We start from the raw sequence: 18,675 nt of genomic DNA, 5'->3' as shown, positions 1-18,675 counted from the left end.
ACTTTCCAATTGCTGTAGTTAGTCTGTTACTTATAACGAGAAAAGGTTGATCCAGGCATTGTGCTAAGCATTGATGCTGATTTTATTATGGATCTTGTGACCGTTGTTTGTAGGCTATACCCCAAAATCATGCTCCTCCCTTGCATGTTGTCCGTACAGATTCTGAGCCATATTTTAAGTCTTTTTTTTCTCTCTGAAACCATCAGGAAAACAGGAAAAATTGTAAACGCTGCAAAAAAATAACCAAAGTAACCATTCAGTCTTCTCAAGAAACCAAAAAAGTTACATCCACTTTGGCGGTAACGGGTTCTTCCTGTGTCATTGTTGATCATAGCATCAAGACAAAGACAAGCAACCTGAACATTCAAAAAAATGTTGAATTTGCTATTGGTAAGTGCTTTTTTTCTCATTATTTCCCAGATTTACAGCAAGATTTGATGCAGATAACAGATGCAGAATTCTCTGGCTCTTATAACTTTAATTCATCCACATGTAATCAGTCAATTTGCTTTGATTTATTAAACAATGTGTTTGCCAATACACCTCTTGCTTACTTTTTGTTTTAGGAGATGTCATGCTACATTATGATTCCGAGTTTGAAAACCAGTCTATTCCCCAAGAGACTAAGAATGATTTCTTCACCAACCTCCCCTATCCTGCTACACCTGGTAGTCCGAGTGAATTGCCAGAGTTGATGAAGTATATGGCAAAGTACTCAGGGGTGAAGCCCGGATAAATATTAGAACTTTTTGACATAAAATTTCTTTTTTTTACTAAAAAAACTTGCCTGTAAATTAGATGTTTAACCTGTTATTTTTATATATATTTTACATATTTTTGTTATATTCTAAAAAACTATTATTTAATTAATTTTATTCTATCGACCTAATCTTCTCATCCTATCACTTGAACAAAGAGCAATTTTAACACCTGAACAAAGGGCAATGTAGAATTCAGGGATCATAATTAAGGGAATAATCTCACTTTCACTTGCCCTTTATTTCTCTTTTTCAAGTTGTTTATATTATATATTTTTTCTTTGCAAATCAACAAAGGCCTATCTAAACCAGGGGTATAATTATATTAAAGGTAATATACTTCGATTGAGTCCTGATATAGTAAAAGTTAGTTGCAAATTGATCAATCCTATCAATCGAATAGATTGTTAATATCAATACAATATAATTATAATTTTAAAATAAGTTTTAGACATGTTAGCATGATAGTTAAACCAATTTGACTTATTAGTTAAGTCGCAATTTAGTATGATTTATCTCAATCTAATCTAATTATTAAAATTAATTTGAATATAATTTATATTAAATTTGTCACCGATTCTTGGTTGAATCAACTGAACCGTTTTGATTATTAAAACATCAATTAAAGATCTTCCTTTTAACCCAACTCATTTATTATGTGTAATATTAAAATAAAATTATACACACAAACAAATTGTACAACTTTTTGTGTATAAACTGATGTGATAATTTGTGATTAGATGATATAATCATTATAAATATACATAATATCACTCAAATAATAATTATTCAATAAAATAAGTACAACTTTATATATAAATAATGACATGTCAATATATGATTGAGTGATTTTGAATTATAGATAAAATAACATATAATTATATGTTGATATACCCTTGTTTATACACAAAATTGTGCTCATTATTTGTGCATATAGTATAATCCATAATTATTATACAATACATTAGTTGTACACCATATATTATTAAATGAACATAGTTGTACAACATAGATTCATTCCTTTAAAGCAAAAATGTCCAATTATACTGTTCACAAAAGGCACTGTTCCAATTTATTTTTTTATATAAAATTTGTTATTTTTTTATCTGTACTCATAATTACTTATTAAAAAAATTTATAAAATATAATTATATATATTTTTTAAAAGAACACGATTTACGGTTTGATTTGATTTAAAAATTATACAAACAAGACCCTATTTATTTGTGAATTCCTAACAGCTTTTCTCTAATAAATTATCTAGTTTTCCCAAAAAAAAAGTAAAAGAGATTTGTCTATTGTTTCTTATCATGTTTTATTCATTTTAGTGTTAGAATTATACGATTAGAAGATGATTTAGTTGGTTTTTATGTTAGAATTTTTCGATTTGTACAATTGATTATTTAGGTTGATTCTTGAGTATGTTGAATAATTTTGTTAAGGATTTTGTGTGAGAATGAGTATAAATTTGATTGTTATTGTTTTAAATATATTATTTTTGGATAATTATATGAAAAAATAAATTATAAACAGTACCTAAGGGGTGAACAGTGCAATTTAGGGAATAGTGAACAGTGCCTCGGGTGAGCAGTATAATTAGACATTTTTGCTTTATATAAATGATATTGAATATTTTTGCTTTTAGCAAGTTTAATTTAATAGCTTTTAGCATCTTACTTATTATTATATCTATTACTTTAGAAATTAATTTTATTGTAAAATAAATGAGTTTGATGTGTTATTGCTCTTACATAATTTTCCCATCCAATGGAAGACAAATTGGAAATTTGTGTGGGAATACATTCAATGATTTGGTGGTCCCACATGTGAATATAATTTTCCCATCCAACCAATGGAAAATTGTTTTATCTCATGGACTGGAGGCGGCAAAACTAGTATAAATTTCCCCTGCTCTCTTCATTTGTAAGACATATCCATATATTTGATTATTAATTCGACTCCAGCCTTTCATCTTTTCTTCATTTTTCTTTCAATTCTCTTTTTAGTTATATAAATTTTGTAACAATTGCATTATATTTTCATTGAGTCAATTTGGACCTATCGAATTGCACATCAATTAATGTATAAACCAAGATTATTATTACCCCCTCTTCTTTTTAAATTCACATTGTTCACTGTTCACGCGATATTCCACACTCTACACCTTGCCGCACTGTTCACGCGTTCATTCACAATCGTCGCGTCCCCAGGAATGGACCTAATTGGGTAGGTGTTAAAGCGATGTTCGTCGTTAATTAATTTAAAAGAACTTATATGTTAAAATTTACCGCCGTTACGTCTCCTGGTTATGAGCACAGTCCCTTGTACACCCAAACTTTGCTTCTGTAAAATTTCTTTTCATGTTAACAGTGTCCTAACGTCATCTCATCTGTTTCTGGAACTTGTTACCACTCTTTCTTCTCTTTCTAAATCCACATTGTAAAGAAAGCACTTTGTTTCTATAACTTCTGTCTCATTTCTCTTCATTTTAACTCCTCTGTTATGGAGCTTCCAGCGACAGGCGTTCCTTTAAGATTAAGTAAGTATTCTTAATAACAAACCAAGCCCATGGTTGAGAAGATTTGAATTGTTTTGTTGGTTTAAATGACGTTGATTCATTGCATTTATACAGCTCCTGAACAAGTACGGGAACAGGCTCGACAACGATGGTTTCATACAACTGAATTATGTGAAATATTTGCAAAGCATGACACCCTTAATATACATATATCTCAACCACAAGAAAGGCCGACAAGTATTTTTTCATTTCAGACTCATTTCAAACTTCTTATATATTTTTTGTTACTTCGTTCATTTGCATTTTTTCCTATTTTCAAGATGGTGCATTTTTTGCAATTACCATGCAAAAGCTTCGGGAGTTTAGGAAAGATGGACATGTCTGGGCTAAAAAGAAGGACCGCAAAACCATTCAAGAATCTCATGAGAACCTCAAGGTTTTTGCAATAATTTGAATTGGATTTGAGGGAGATTTTATTATGCATAGGCATTCATATTTATGGAATTTATATTCAATGCCATCAATTTAGTAGATTAACAAGTTTGAATTCTTTCAGGTTGGCGGTGTAGTGATGTTAAACTGTTTGTATGCATATGGAGAAACAGAGAACAATTTTCAGAGACGTATATACAGGATGATAAAAAAGTAAGACATTTTTCTCCGAAGATATTGTTTCTGTTTTCCCTCTGGTTTATTTTTACTTTAAAACTTTTTTTCCATATTAAATTTGCTTAAAGAAATAAAGAAATTGAAAGTGTCTTTTTAAATTTAGTTTTCAGGCGTTGACTCGCATTTGTGATTGCCCCTCTCGATCTTTAGTATAGGAGCATGTTGATGTATGCTCTGTGAAATTAACAAAAATATTTATGCTTACTTCTTTGGCAGTCTGATCTCTGTCCCTTATACCATTACCCCATCTACAGCATTTCCGTTTTCTTTTTTTTTTTTTTAAGTTGATTTGGAAGTAAATGCTTCAGGCTGATTGAGTTCACTTTTTGCCTTTAATTTTGAATAAAAGTACAAATTCTTTCTAGACTGATTTCGGTGGCAAGCTAATTGAATGCTGTTGACGCAGGGAACATCGAGATATAGTTCTTTTTCATTACCGAAAAGACCAGGTTAGCTCAGATCATACTTTTCAATTGCTGTAGTTAGTCTGTTACTTATAATGAGATAAGGTTGATCCAGGCATTGTGTTAAGCATTGATGTTGATTTCATTATGGTTGTTGTGACTGTTGTTTGTAGGCCATATCCTTAAATCATGCTCCTTGACCCTTGTATATTGTCGTTGTTGATACCGAGCCATATTTTGAATATTTTTTATTTTATGTTTTTCAATGAAAGAAGAATCAGGAAAACAGGAAAATTTGGAGACGTGGCATAAAACCCATCAAATTAAACCCTCAGTCTATCCAAGAATCTGCAGGTACATTGTTGTAGCTTCTTTATGTTCTCAGGTTTTAATTAATAATCATGAATCACCAGTGTCATAAAATTGGTTATAGCAGGTTGTTCCTCCGGCATTGTCAATCATGACGACTACCAATTGTCCTTGGCTCTTAACACTGCAGATACGGGCAACCAGAACAGCATCCAGGCTAATGCTCAACCTTCAGGTGAATTGTTGTAGCTTCTTTGTTCAGAGCTTTATGTTTATAATAATGAATCATTGGTGTCATGTAATTTTGGTGATAGCAGGTTCTTCCTTTGACATTGTCAACCATGAAAACTAACAATTGTTTTTGCCCCCAAACACTACAGATTCAAGTAACCAGAGCAACATTCAGGGAAATGCTGAATCTGCAGGTGCTATATTTGTTGTCGCTTCTTTTATGTTTTTAGTGCTTTTAGTTTATAATTTTGTGTTGAGGAAGGTGAAGAGAGCTACTACTAAATTAGATTTAGCATTGTGAAGCCGAATTCTATGCCCATTTGGTTTTGTTTCTCATTCAAGGCCCATTTATTGGAATTTTCCTTATGTTGTTTTGCTTAAAATCACTCGTTGGCAAATCAAATTTTGCTTAAAATAGGTTCAAACGCTAGTATAAAGTGTTTAATGCTTTTATTTAGAGAAATAGTCATCTAGATATATAAGATCTTATAAGATTAAACATATGAAGGATGTCGAAGATAAAGGAATAGTAGTGGAATGTCAAGAATTATCATGTATTGATTATGGTATCTTGATTGGTTACTTATCGAGTGTTTTTACACTCCCGTGTTCCTTGTGTTATTTTGCATGTAGAAGATGATGCTGGGTTGCGGGGGATTAATGGGTCAGCCATCAGGAGATTTGCATGAGGAGAGTGTTTTACTATTTGTTTCAGATTTTGATGTCATATTTTCACTGTTGGACTGTTTTATGTATTTTAAGATTATGCACACTTTGGATTATGTTTATGGATTGCATGTTTTGATGTATGGATGATGGTTGTTGGAAATTTTTGGACATGTCATTCTATAATTCTGTAAAATAATAAGTGTACCTGGATTTTGGTTTGTTCGTTAGATCATTCGAATACACTCTGAGAATCAATGCTAGTCATTTCCACAATCCCATTTGCCTAAGTATTGCACTCCAATGATTGACGCTAGTCATTTCCACAACCCATTCAAATACACACACAACAACAAAGGTTGCAAAGGTTCTAAGCAAGTAAAGCCCAAAGGAACACCGACGATACTCCAAACAAAGAGGGTTCGAACTCAGATTGCAGAGGAGACAAGACTGTCAAAAGGCAAAGACAAGGAAGAATTAGTAGCAACAACACCTAAAGAAATTTCAAGGAAAAGAGAGCTTAGCAACCCATCAAAATTAAGGAGGGAGAGAAAGAGCCACACACCAAAGAACTTAACTAAGGGGAAAACATCATGAGTAAAGAGATAAAAGTACTGAGTAACTTAAGCAACACACCCTATAAGAAAACCACCACCATGCTAGTAAGAGCCAAAAATCAACCCACTCTAATTCATATGATCAAAACTAAACACCTAGACAGAAACCAACCAAACAAGGTACCAACCCACACAAGAAGGCTTAAAGAAACACACCCACCTATAAAGAAACCCAATGCAAGAACCACTAGACAAAAGCCCACAGAGGCAACAAGCCAACAACCTACACAAACTTCCTACCCAAAAGAGTGCCTAACAAAGCCTAGCCAAAGAGCCTAACAAACCACACACCATACAACTTACCTAGGCCCAATTCAATGCAACTACTCACGAGCTACCAACAAGACAACTTAAAAATTAAAAAAAAAAACCCTGTGCCAACACACAACTTATAGAATACAAAAACCAACACTTTGACACCTTGCCAACCAGCTAAAGGAGAAAAAACCCAACACTGTAAGCTAGAGCAAAAGACCACCCTCTACAAGAAACCACCACCAGACCCAAAGCATACAGATGCACTAACCTAGAAAACAAAGGGACACTAGAACTCTTTAATAAAAGAGATCGAAACAAGGACAACACCAAACATACGCCCATGACCACCAAGTCTAAAAACTACCCATGCAAACCTAGAATTAGGAGGAGGGCCAACAGAAAATCAACTACCAAGAGGAAAATTAGAACAGTAAGAAGGGGCATAAGTCAACCAAGCAAGGGAAGAGAGAGGGGAAGAGGGAGGGGGGAGAAGAGGAGACATGGAGAAAAAGAGGCAAAAGAGACCAACCAATGTGCAGATGACACTCTAGTCACTAGGATAGGGGACGAATGGAGCAGGAAGGGAAGGATTGAAAGGTGCTCGTTTTCTTGCTTTACTTTTTACTCTACATTCTCCTTTTCTACTTCATAACAATTACCTTATATTTTTAGAAAAATATAATTCCCATGCTAGGGAGATTTGGAAAATGAATAAAATTTAGACAGATGCTTTATGCTTTTTAGAAATTCTACCTATCTTCATCCTTAACTATAAATCAAATTAACAATCGGGTTATTCTAAAATTTATAAATAATTCTATCAAATATATAACCTTTAAAAGCATAAATAACACTTTTCTACTCATAATGAAATCTCCATTACCATAAACAATACAATAAAATATGCAATTATTATAATACCCTTTCTATATTGATTTTTGTTATTATTTATTTATATGCTTGTGGAATACTTTTATTATGCAATAAAATTTCAAATTACTTCTTATGGACTCCTTTCAATTTATTGGGTTTTGGGTTTTTTTTTTGTCCAAATGATTGTAATTAATTTGTTCTTTTTTTCCTTGGTGTCAATAGCTACTATGTCTATGGTTGTCTAAGATGCAAACGTTTCGAACCATTGTTTTGATTATTTTTCCAAGACCTTTTGATCCTCCTTCTACTCTTCAATTATCACCACAATTTCTACCACTACAGCTTTATCACAAGTTCACTCCACCTAAATGTTATAGTCTGACAAGTTCTCGATAGATGAGACCTCCACATCACATATGACCATCGTACCTTTCGGTCGCAAAAAACCAATTCTTCAACCTAACTTAAAAACAATAAGACCCTAGTTCTTCATCCAAATCATTCAAATTTTGCGCCACCAAATCACCCATTAGGCCTCAAAAGTTGCATTGCAACCACTCATCAATCTTCTTCTATAGAGAAGAAATTAAGTAAAGGCAGTCGAAGTTAGCGTCGTTTTGATTTTTGTTGATCTTCTCTTAGAGAAATTTGATAGGAGGGATTTTGAGTTCATTCTATTGACAAATGATTTTCTTTGTCAATGCATGAAAGTAAGAACTTAATTGTTGAAGCCTGATGTAGGAATGACAATAATATTGAAGAAGATACTTATGGTTTTTCAAGTGACAAATGATAGTATCATGAGGATTTTGCTTTCCATTTTGAATCTCTTAACAATCAATAATATTCTTCAGGAGATGTTGTAGATTGGCATTGTTGCAAAATTGTGTTTGGTGCTTTTAAGTTCAATGTAGCTTCAACATGAAAGATAAAGCTATAGAAATATTGAAAATGCATGCTCTGGCATTGGGTTGAGCATGCATTTTTAGTATTAGAGAAAAAAAACCAAACCATCTAAAAATGACCTCATTATCATATTATTCGACAACTAAAATGAAAATAATAAGAAATTTTTTTTAAAAAAATATATACAAATGCAAAAATGGTTTCTAGAAGCATTTCTCATAAGAATAAGGAAGGCAAAAGCAAAATTCAATTGAAATGGGCCCCTCACTTAACGCGGAGTTAAGGGTGTATATAATTGAATTCAAAATGTAGAATCAGATCAAATCATTTAAAAATTATGATTTAATTTGGTTTGGTTAATAAAATGATTTGGTTTGGGTCAATAAATTTTTGAAAAACAATTTTTAATTTGAATTGCAGTTTTGGTGGTTTTCAAATTGAACCAAACCGTAAATCGTATTTTTTCAAAATACACATGATTTTTCAATAAGTAATTAAGTATACAACTTGTTCTTTGCATATTTATTTTATCATTTTTTACATATATTATATATATATTTCATATTTATATTATGCTCTAGAAAACTATAATTCAATTAATTTTATAATATATATTTAAAAGTGAATTATTTTAATAAATTCAAACCATAATCCAAACCAAACTAAATTATATTTTTTCAATTAGTTTGGTTTAATTTGAAAATTTTTTAAACTAATTTTTAAAATTTTGTTTGAAAAGACTTTCAAATTATACTAAACCTGATCGTATATATCTTTATGTAGAGTTTTACAGTAAAGCAGGGTCATGAATTCAGCCTTTTTGAGTTAACTTTATTTGGTGTTAATATAGTCCGTCCACCTAGAGAATTCAGGGATCATAATTGAGGGAATAATATCACTTTCACTTGCCCTTTATCTCTCTTTTTCAAGTTGTTTATATAAACCAGGCGTGGGAAAATGGATTCCATCCGGTTCAAAAATATATTTCCATATGAATCCGACCCATATAATTAACCATATTGAAGGTACTATAAGTTGGATTGGGTCTTGATCTAGTAAAAGGGGCCGTTTGCAATTCAATTAATCCAATTAGTTGAGTAAATTGTTAATATCAATTTAATATAATTACAATTTTAAAACAGGTTTTAGGCACATCAGTATGACAATCGAATTGATTTGACTTAACAGTGGAATCACGATTTGATATGATTTATTTGATTTACCATTAAATCAATCTAATATAATGATTAAAATTAATTTTAATCATAATTTATATCCAATTTGTTACTGATTCTCTGTTAAATCAACCGATCCGATTTAATTATTAAAATATTAATTAAAGATTCTCCTTTTAACCCAACTCATTAATTATGTGTGATATACACATGTTAAAATATGACAATCCCTATGAATTTGATTTGTTTACCACATTTTATTTATTATTTTATATAAAAATAACAATAAAATTATATACATTTATAATGATAATTCCAATTTGAGTACTAATATATCACCGAAAAATTAAGAATTTTAAATTAAGAATGTAAATAACACTTAATCATATAATAATAAATTATTATTAATACCTTAATTGATAATTATTATAGTATACATAACATCACTCAAATAATAATTATTCAATAAAATTATATATACAAATAATAAATATAACTTTATACACAAACAATGGTATGTGATCATATGATTGAGCAATTTTGAATTAAAAATAAAATAATATCTAATTATATGATAACAAATCATTATTTATATATACAGTCATACTCATTATTTATACACATAGTATCATTCATAATTATTATACAATACATAGTTGTACAACATATATTATTAAATTTGATAATATAAATATTTTATGTTTATGTAAGGTTGACAAAATTTGGTTTAATATATGATTGTAAACTTTATTCTATATTGTTGTAATACAATCAATATATTTATTGATTGTTCAAGTTTATTATTTGTACTATCCTATGAAATGTTATATACTTAAATTTTGAAATAATATTTATTTGATAAGATATTTATCTCTCAATTATCAATTATATAGTCTTAGACGGTTGACATTAAGCATTTGTAAAACTAAATAAAAAAATTTTGATACTTTATTTAAAATTTAATTAATTATGATATAAAATAAATATAATAGTATATTTATATAATAGTATAATACAAGCTCAAGTTTAAGCTTATGTTCTCTTATTGGTTGATCATATGGAGCGTCAATGAATCGAATTGATGAACGAACTCGAGTTAATTCGAAACAAATCCAACCTAATCATGAACATGTTAGTAAGGGGTGTAGTTGTAGAGTATTAATGGAATCACTTAAACCCCAATGGTTATTTTAATTGACAATTAAACCCATTAAACATATATTTGTGACCCTATTAGATAATTTATAATACTAGAGATTAGATATTACTCATGTGATACCATTAAAAAAAGAAACAAATAACAAAAATATATGAAAGTAAAAAATGATATTACATCATGCCATAAAAATTCTGAGTATATTATTTTATTTTATATATATTGAGAGAAATATATTTGATACCATTTTATTGAAATAATTATACAATGTTTTTAGACTACGATAAATCATTGAGGAAATTATAGAAGTAATAATTTTTATTATTTTATACTTTTTTTTTTTTTCTGGTTAATTGAGGAAATGCCATATTATACATTTTTTTTCTTATATCAAACAGCATCTTACTCACTACATCTATTACTTTAGAAACTAATAAAATTTCTGGCTACACAAGTGTTAGTGTGTCATGAATGATTTATGCATGGTAAATATAGATCTAATAGTTTGTGTAATCACATTATGTTAGTATTACCCAATCAAATTTGGGATCCAAAAGTATCCAATGTCACACCAGTCTCTCCCACACCCCTCCCTTCCCTCAAGTTTTATGTGTTCTCAAAATCATACAAGTGGAGTTTGAAAAATACAAAATCTCACCCATAAGGTAACTTCTATTAAAAGAGATAAAGATAAAATTATCATTTCATTAATAATATTAAAAATTAGAAAAATCATTATGTTTTCTCTCCACAATTTTAAAAACTAATACTCTTACCTCTGCCTAGGGTTGGATTCGAACCGAGCTCATTCAAGCTCGAGCTTGAGCTCAGTTCAAACGAGCCTTAAACGAGCTAGCCCTATAACAGCTCAGTCGAGCTGAAGCCCAAGCCTAAGCTTGAGATACTGCCCAAAATTTTCAATTAAAAATTTTGATACAAAACGATACCGTTTTGACCAATATGTATTAAAACGATGTCGTTTTAATAACGAAAAATGAGTCAAACTGAATTCAAACCGAGTTTGAGCTTGACTTCCATGAGCTCGAGCTCGGCTATATGTAAACCCATGAATCGTCGGCTCGAATCCAGCCCTACCTCTGCTTAAAGTCTTCAAAAGTAACATTCCCCCCCCCCCCCCTTCAAAAAAACCTAGGGTTTTTTTTTTCAAAAGCTCTCCGATCATCTGAGAAAACGCTTCAACCCATGAATCATCGGCCACCCTTCATCTCTCCGAAGCTTTTAATCCCTAGGTTTTGGGGGGCGGGGGGAAATGCTACTTTTAAAAGTTAGAAAACTTTAGGAAGGGGTGAAGTTGTTAGTTTTTAAAACTTAAGAGAAAATAGAATAAATTATATTTTTTTTAATATTGTTAGTAAAATAACAATTTTTACCCTGCATCTAATAAAAACTTTTAATAGCAGTTGACTCATAGGTAGGACTTTGGGTTTTTCAAACCCCATGGATGTAACTTTACAATGCACTTAAACTTAGGTGGGAAATTGTCCTTTGGCCTTATTATTATTATCCCCTCTTCTCTTTAAATTCACAATTCTACCCTTGGAACGCGCTGTTCCCCCGATGTTTTTATTTTTTATTTTGGGTAACTGTTCACACGATGTTTGTCGTTACTCAATCTCTCTAAAATAATTATATATAAACCAAGATGATGATTATTATTATCACTGTTTACGCGCGGCCACTTAATCTTCATAAAACTCTCTCGTTATGAGATGAGTACAACTGAATTATGTGAAATATCTGCAAAGCATAAAACCCCTAACCAGAGAGTTTTATGAAGATAAAGTGTTTTATGCTTTGCAAATATTTCACATAATTCAGTTGTACTGAGCTAATAATCAGAGAGAGTAATAGAGTAGACGTGTCTGTCTTTCTTAAACTCTCTAAGCCTTTGGCTCAAAAGGAGGACAGTAAAACAATTCAAGAATCTCATGAGTGCCTCAAGGTTTTTGCAGTAGTTTGAATTGGCTTTGAAAGAGATTTTAATATGCGTAGGCATTCATTTTTATGGAATTTATATTCAATGCTATCAATTCAGTAGATCAACAAGTTTGAATTCTTTCAGGTTGACTATGTAGAGATGTTGAACTGTTTGTCTGCATATGGAGAAACAGAGAACAATTTTCAGAGACGTATATACAGGATGATAAAAAGGTAAGACATTTTCCTCGGAAGATATTGTTTCTGTTTTACCTCTGGTTTCTTTTTACTGCAACATTTTTTCTATATTTTTCTATAATGAATTTGCTTCTGAGCCCACTTCAGGAAAAAAAAATAAAGAAATTGGAAGTGTTTCTTTTTAAATTTAGTTTTCCGGCATCGACTCGCATTTATGATTGCTCTGTAAAATTAACAAAAATATTTATGCTTGCTGCTTTGGCAATCCGATCCCTGTCCCTTACACCATTACCCCATCTATGGCTTTTCATTTTTTTTTTTTTTCAGTTGATTTGGAAATAAATGCTTCAGGTTGATTGAGTTCACTTTTTGCCTTTAATTTTGAATGATAGTACAAATTCTGTCTAGACTGACTGCGGTGCCAAGCTCATTGAATGCTATTGATGCAGGGAACATGATGTAGATATAGTTCTTTTTCATTACTGCTGTAGTTAGTCTTTTACTTATAATGAGATAAGGTTGATCCAGGCATTGTGTTAAGCATTGATTTTGATTTTATTATGGATCTTGTGACTGTTCTTGACCCTTGCATATTGTGTACAGATACAGAGCCATATTTGAGTATTTTTTTACTATTTTTTATTTTTTCAATGAAAGAATCAGGAAAACAGGAAAATTTGGAGGTGCGGCATAAAACCCATCAAAGTACCCCCTCGGATTTTCGAAGAAGCAGGAAAAGTTATACCAACTTTGGTTTTCCTCTGAGATTATTGATCGTATTAGTAACCAATTGTCTTTGCCTTCACAAACCACAAATACAAGCAGGCTGAACATTCAGGAAAATATTGAATCTGCAGGTACATTATGTTCTCAACTTTTACTTAATAAGCATGAATCACTAGTATTGTGTAATTGGTTATATAGCAGGCTGTTCCTTTGACATTGTCAATCATGACAACTAACAGCTACCTTTGGCTCCAAAAACAGCAGATACAGGCAACCAGAATAGCATCAAGGCTAATGCTCAACCTTCAGGTGAATTGTTGTAGCTTCTTTATTCATAGCTTTTAGTTTATAATAATGAATCACTGGTGTCATGTAATTTTGGTGATAGCAAATTCTTCCTTTGGCATTGTCAACCATGAAAACCACCAATTGCCTTTGCCGCTGTTAGGACTTATGTGTATGTGTCACGTAGGGGAAAAAGGAAGCAAAGGAAGAAAGCAAGTCCCGATGACACTTGACAGCCAGGGAGAGGTGCAGTTGGCTAATCCTCACATTCCTGAACCACACAGCACAACACTCACACGTGGCAATACAGAAAGAAAGGAGGCTGCTGTGGTACAAAAGGGTGTGCAGAGGAGAGGCAAGGGCATCAGAGAATTTGGGAACAGAATGAAAAGGATTGAAGGAGAGTGCAGGCTTCTCGAACGCCTTGCTTAATTTACCATTTCTAATCTAAGTAATAGAAGTAACAATAGTCATTTCCATTTTTCCAGAACTGAACTGAATTTGTGTTGCTGAATACTTTGTCATTTTACATTCAGTACTCAATATAGTATTACAATTTCCAGAATCAGTCCTATTACATAAACTGCCCTATTGATCTGTGTGTCTTGAAATATTGCTGCTTTGTGTTGAGATTTGCTGGAGTTGTCGTATGTGTGTGTTGCTGCTGGTTGAGGAGGAACTGCAGGAAGTGAATTCTTGAGAGTTCAGGAAGGCTCTGCAGATTGGGAGAAAACCAGGTACCTATCAGTTGGTGTCAGAGCCGATGACGAGAATGGAGGCAAAAGTGGAGGGATGGAGAAGGAACTTGAGACAGTGGAGGGGAGACTAAACGACCTGGACAGAAAGTTGGGAAACATGGGAGGAAAGATGGAAAATGTAAATGGGCAACTGGAGAGTGTTGAGAGTGGGATGGAGTCGGTCAAGGAATACCTCCGGGAGGTGAGCGAACTACTGGTCACCAGAGATGGTGGCACAACTGACTTTTTGAACGTATTTAAACTTGGGTGGGAAATAGTCTTTTCGCCTTACTATTATTATCCCCTCTTCTCTTTAAATTCACAATTCTACCCCTGTAACGAACTGTTCACCCGGTGATTTATTTATTTTTTATTTTGGGTAACTGTTCACACGATGTTTGTCGTCACTCAATCTCTCTAAAATAATTAAATATAAACCAAGATGATTATTATTATTATTATCACTGTTTACGCGATGCCGCTTACCTTCATAAAATTTGCCAGGTTAATGATCATCTCCTCCTTCAAAATCTATTGCTCTCTGGCTATTAGCTCAGGACAACTGAATTATGTGAAATATTTGTAAAACATATAACCCTTAATTTACATAAGGGTTATATGTTTTGCAAATATTTCACATAATTCAGTTATACTGAGCTAATAGCCGGAGAAAGTAATAGAGTAGACATGTCTGTCTTTCTTAAACTCTCTAAGCCTTTGGCTCAAAAGAAGGACGGTAAAACAATTCAAGAATCTCATGAGTACCTCCAGGTTTTTGCAGTAGTTTGAATTGGATTTGAAAGAGATTTTAATATGCGTAGGCATTCATTTTTATGGAATTTATATTCAATGCTATCAATTCAGTAGATTAACAAGTTTGAATTCTTTCAGGTTGACTGTGTAGAGATGTTGAACTGTTTGTCTGAATATTTGGATGTTGACTTATAAAGAGAACAATTTTCAGAGACGTATATACAGGATGATAATAAAGTAAGACATTTTTCTCGGAAGATATTGTTTCTGTTTTCCCTCTGGTTTCGTTTTACTGCTACTTTTTTTCTATAATAAATTTGCTTCTGATCCCACTTCAGGAAAAAAATAAAGAAATTGAAAGTGTTTCTTTTTAAATTTAATTTTCCGGCGTCGACTCGCATTTATGATTGCCCCTCTCGATCTTTAGTCTAGAAGCATGTTGATGTATGCTCTGTAAAATTAACAAAAATATTTATGCTTGCTGCTTTGGCAATCTGATCTCTGTCCCTTACACCATTACCCATCTATGGCTTTTCAGTTTTTTTTTTTTTTTTCAGTTTATTTGGAAATAAATGCTTCAGGTTGATTGAGTTCACTTTTTGCCTTTAATTTTGAATGATAGTACAAATTCTTTCTAGACTGACTGCTGTGCCAAGCTCATTGAATGCTATTGATGCAGGGAACATGATGTAGATATAATTACTTTTTAATTACTGCTTAGTTAGTTTCTTACATATAATGAGAGAAGGTTGATCCAGGCATTGTGTTAAGCAATGATGTTGATTTTATTATGGATCTTGTGACTCTTGTATACCCTTAACTCATCCTCCTTGACCCTTGCATATTGTGTACAGATACAGAGCTATATTTGAGTATTTTTTTATTTTTTCGATGAAAGAATCAGGAAAACAGGAAAACTTGGACATGCGGCATAAAACCCATCAAAGTAACCCCTCGGTAAATCCAAGAAGCAGGAAAAGTTATACCCACTTTGGTTGTAACAGGTTTTACATTATTGATCGTAGTAGTAACCAATTGTCTTTACCTTCACAAACTACAAATACAAGCAACCTGAAGATTCAGAAAAATGTTGAATCTGCAGGTACATTGTTGTAGCTTCTTTATGTTCTCAGCTTTTACTTAATAATCATGAATCACTAGTGTTGTGTAATTGGCTATAGAGCAGGTTGTTCCTCTGGCATTGTCAATCATGACAACTAACAGCTGCCTTTGGCTCCAAAAACAGCAGAAATAGGCAACCAAAACAGCATCCAGGCTAATGCTTAACCTTCAGGTGAATTGTTATAGCTTCTTATTCATAGCTTTTAGTTTATAATAATGAATCATTGGTGTCATGTAATTTTCGTGATAGCCAATTCTTCCTTTGGCATTGTCAACCATGAAAACCACAAATTGCCTTTGCCGCTTTTAGGACTTATGTGTATGTATCATGTAGGGGGAAAAGTAAGCAAAGGAAGAAAGCAAGTCCCAATGACACTTGATTGCCAGGGAGAGGTGCAGTTGGCTAATCCTCACATTCCTGAACCACAAAGCACAACACTCACACGTGGCAATACAGAAAGAAAGGAGGCTGCTGAAGTACAAAAGGAGTGTGCAGAGGAGAGGCAAGGGCATCAGAGAACTTCGGAACAGAATGAAAAGGATTGAAGGAGAGTGCAGGCTTATCGATCGCCTTGCTTGATTTACCATTTCTAATCTAAGTAATAGGAGCAACAATAGTCATTTCCAGTTTTCCAGAACTGAACTGGATTTGTATTGCTGAATACTTTGTCATTTTACATTCAGTACTCAATATAGTATTACAATTTCCAGAATCAGTCTTATTACATAAACTGCCCTATTGATCTGTGTGTCTTGAAATATTGCTGCTTTGTTTTGAGATTTGCTGGAATTGTTGTATGTGTGTGTGTTGCTGTTGGTTGAGGAGGAACTGCAGGAAATGAATTCTTGAGAGTTCAGGAAGGCTCTGCAGATTGGGAGAAAACCAGGTACCTATCAGTTGGTGTCAGAGCCGATGACGAGAATGGAGGCAAAAGTGGAGGGATGGAGAAGGAACTTGAGACAGTGGAGGGGAGACTAAACGACCTGGACAGAAAGTTGGGAAAGATGGAAAATGTAAATGGGCAACTGGAGAGTGTTGAGAGTGGGATGGAGTCGGTAAAGGAATACCTCCGGGAGGTGAGCGAACTACTGGTCACCAGAGATGGTGGCACAACTGACAAGGGAAAGGCGCCAATGGAACCACATCCATCACCGTCCCTGTCGTCATCGGTGAGGGAGGTTACACCCCGGCCACCCGTAAATAATACTGAGACGAATCAGGAGAAGAGACACAAGGAGATGTGGTTGGCAATTACGTTGCCAAAACCGACGCGACCTTATTCCCGCAATGCTGTTAACGAGGGAGGATCCCTTGGGCTTGGTCTTACACCTAAAAATGGTTCAAGTTCTCTGAAATAAAAAATAATTTGGTCTGATTCAGATCAAGTTTAACTCAAATTTATGATTCAAATCAATGGTTTGATTTTTTTAGCCTAGTTCTGTTTGAATCATTAGTTTGAATTCGTAGCTCATTAGCAAAACTACGTTGTTTTCCTTAAATAATAAGTAAAATTATCGATTTGAGTCATGAATTCTAACAAAATCATGCCGTAAATTTGAACCACCAATAAAACAAGCCATAAATTCAAACCGTTAATGCAAGCTATGAATTCAATTCAAACTTGACCTTAACCCAATCACAAATTCAAACCACTAATGTGAGCTATAAATTTAAACCGAACCAAGCCACGAATTTGAACCATCAATTTAAACTATGAATTCGAGTCTAACGCAAGCCTAATTGAATTGAGCATCTTCTAGATCGAGTTTGACTCGATTTAGAAAACGAGTTAAATCTTTCAATTCAAATTCAAATTAAACGAATTTAACCCAAGTTGAATTGTGCTAAACCCACTTCCAAGACTAAGGTTGCTCGATTTGGATCCAACCTTACCTCAATGGCTCTACCATTATTTAGCAATCAAGTATTGAAAACTTAAAAAATAAATACCATTAATCCTTGAGTAAAGGAAATAATATAAAAGAAAAAATGCAATAACACAAGTAATTTTTTAAGTGGAAAAACCTTTTTCAATGTAAAAAGAACAAAAAAAAAACATGGATATCTAACATTTGACTTAAATATAATAAAATTAAAATGTTTACATCAGTCATAATCTACAAAAAATGTTCATAGAAATTGAAAGATCAATCACAATTCTATTACAAGAAAAATACATAAAAATTTACAAAAAGTTTGATTAAATTTACTAGATAAGTAGTCGATCTTTGGGTTTTATAAATACAAATCCACTCATTAAATCAAAAATTAATTGTCCAAATTAAAGATTCACACATCTCATTGTGTACTAATAAAAAAATCAAGTTAGAATAACAAATTTAAATATTTGAATATTTGAATATCAATTATTTAGT

At 32.5% G+C, this 18,675-nt stretch overlaps 1 protein-coding gene and 2 long non-coding RNA genes across 5 annotated transcripts; all 3 read left to right on the top strand.

Moving 5' to 3' along the window:
* Positions 1 to 3,141: 3,141 nt before the first annotated feature.
* On the top strand, positions 3,142 to 5,718 carry LOC123192711 (calmodulin-binding transcription activator 1-like). 2 transcript variants are annotated; one of them, XM_044605357.1, is made up of 9 exons: positions 3,142 to 3,297; positions 3,391 to 3,513; positions 3,597 to 3,712; positions 3,833 to 3,921; positions 4,352 to 4,394; positions 4,625 to 4,703; positions 4,786 to 4,893; positions 5,039 to 5,083; positions 5,523 to 5,718. In XM_044605357.1, exons 1-9 carry the CDS (start codon positions 3,261 to 3,263, stop codon positions 5,576 to 5,578), a joined length of 696 nt encoding a protein of 231 aa, XP_044461292.1. In that variant the 5' UTR covers positions 3,142 to 3,260; the 3' UTR covers positions 5,579 to 5,718. The 2 variants fall into 2 exon arrangements, with proteins under 2 accessions (XP_044461292.1, XP_044461291.1); XM_044605356.1 differs by having other exon boundaries at positions 4,783 to 4,893.
* Positions 5,719 to 12,295: 6,577 nt separating this feature from the next.
* On the top strand, positions 12,296 to 14,255 carry LOC123192712. 2 transcript variants are annotated; one of them, XR_006496926.1, is made up of 5 exons: positions 12,296 to 12,503; positions 12,624 to 12,712; positions 13,334 to 13,533; positions 13,664 to 13,711; positions 13,875 to 14,255. It is a non-coding gene; the product is annotated as an uncharacterized LOC123192712 (long non-coding RNA). The 2 variants fall into 2 exon arrangements; XR_006496927.1 differs by having other exon boundaries at positions 12,296 to 12,549.
* Positions 14,256 to 15,057: 802 nt separating this feature from the next.
* Positions 15,058 to 17,015, top strand: LOC123192713. The gene is made up of 5 exons (XR_006496928.1): positions 15,058 to 15,195; positions 15,316 to 15,414; positions 16,076 to 16,279; positions 16,364 to 16,471; positions 16,634 to 17,015. It is a non-coding gene; the product is annotated as an uncharacterized LOC123192713 (long non-coding RNA).
* Positions 17,016 to 18,675: the final 1,660 nt, after the last annotated feature.

This window comes from Mangifera indica, chromosome 12 (genome assembly GCF_011075055.1).
Source record: "Mangifera indica cultivar Alphonso chromosome 12, CATAS_Mindica_2.1, whole genome shotgun sequence".
Classification (NCBI taxonomy): domain Eukaryota; kingdom Viridiplantae; phylum Streptophyta; class Magnoliopsida; order Sapindales; family Anacardiaceae; genus Mangifera; species Mangifera indica.
This window is presented reverse-complemented; position numbering and strand designations above follow the sequence as displayed.

Coding starts and splice junctions, on each gene's coding strand:
- LOC123192711 (XM_044605356.1), top strand. CDS start 3,261: ATGGAGCTTCCAGCGACAGGCGTTCCTTTAAGATTAA. Junction 3,514..3,596: donor ACCACAAGAAAGGCCGACAA/GTATTTTTTCAT, acceptor CCTATTTTCAAG/ATGGTGCATTTTTTGCAATT. Junction 4,704..4,782: donor GTCTATCCAAGAATCTGCAG/GTACATTGTTGT, acceptor AATTGGTTATAG/CAGGTTGTTCCTCCGGCATT.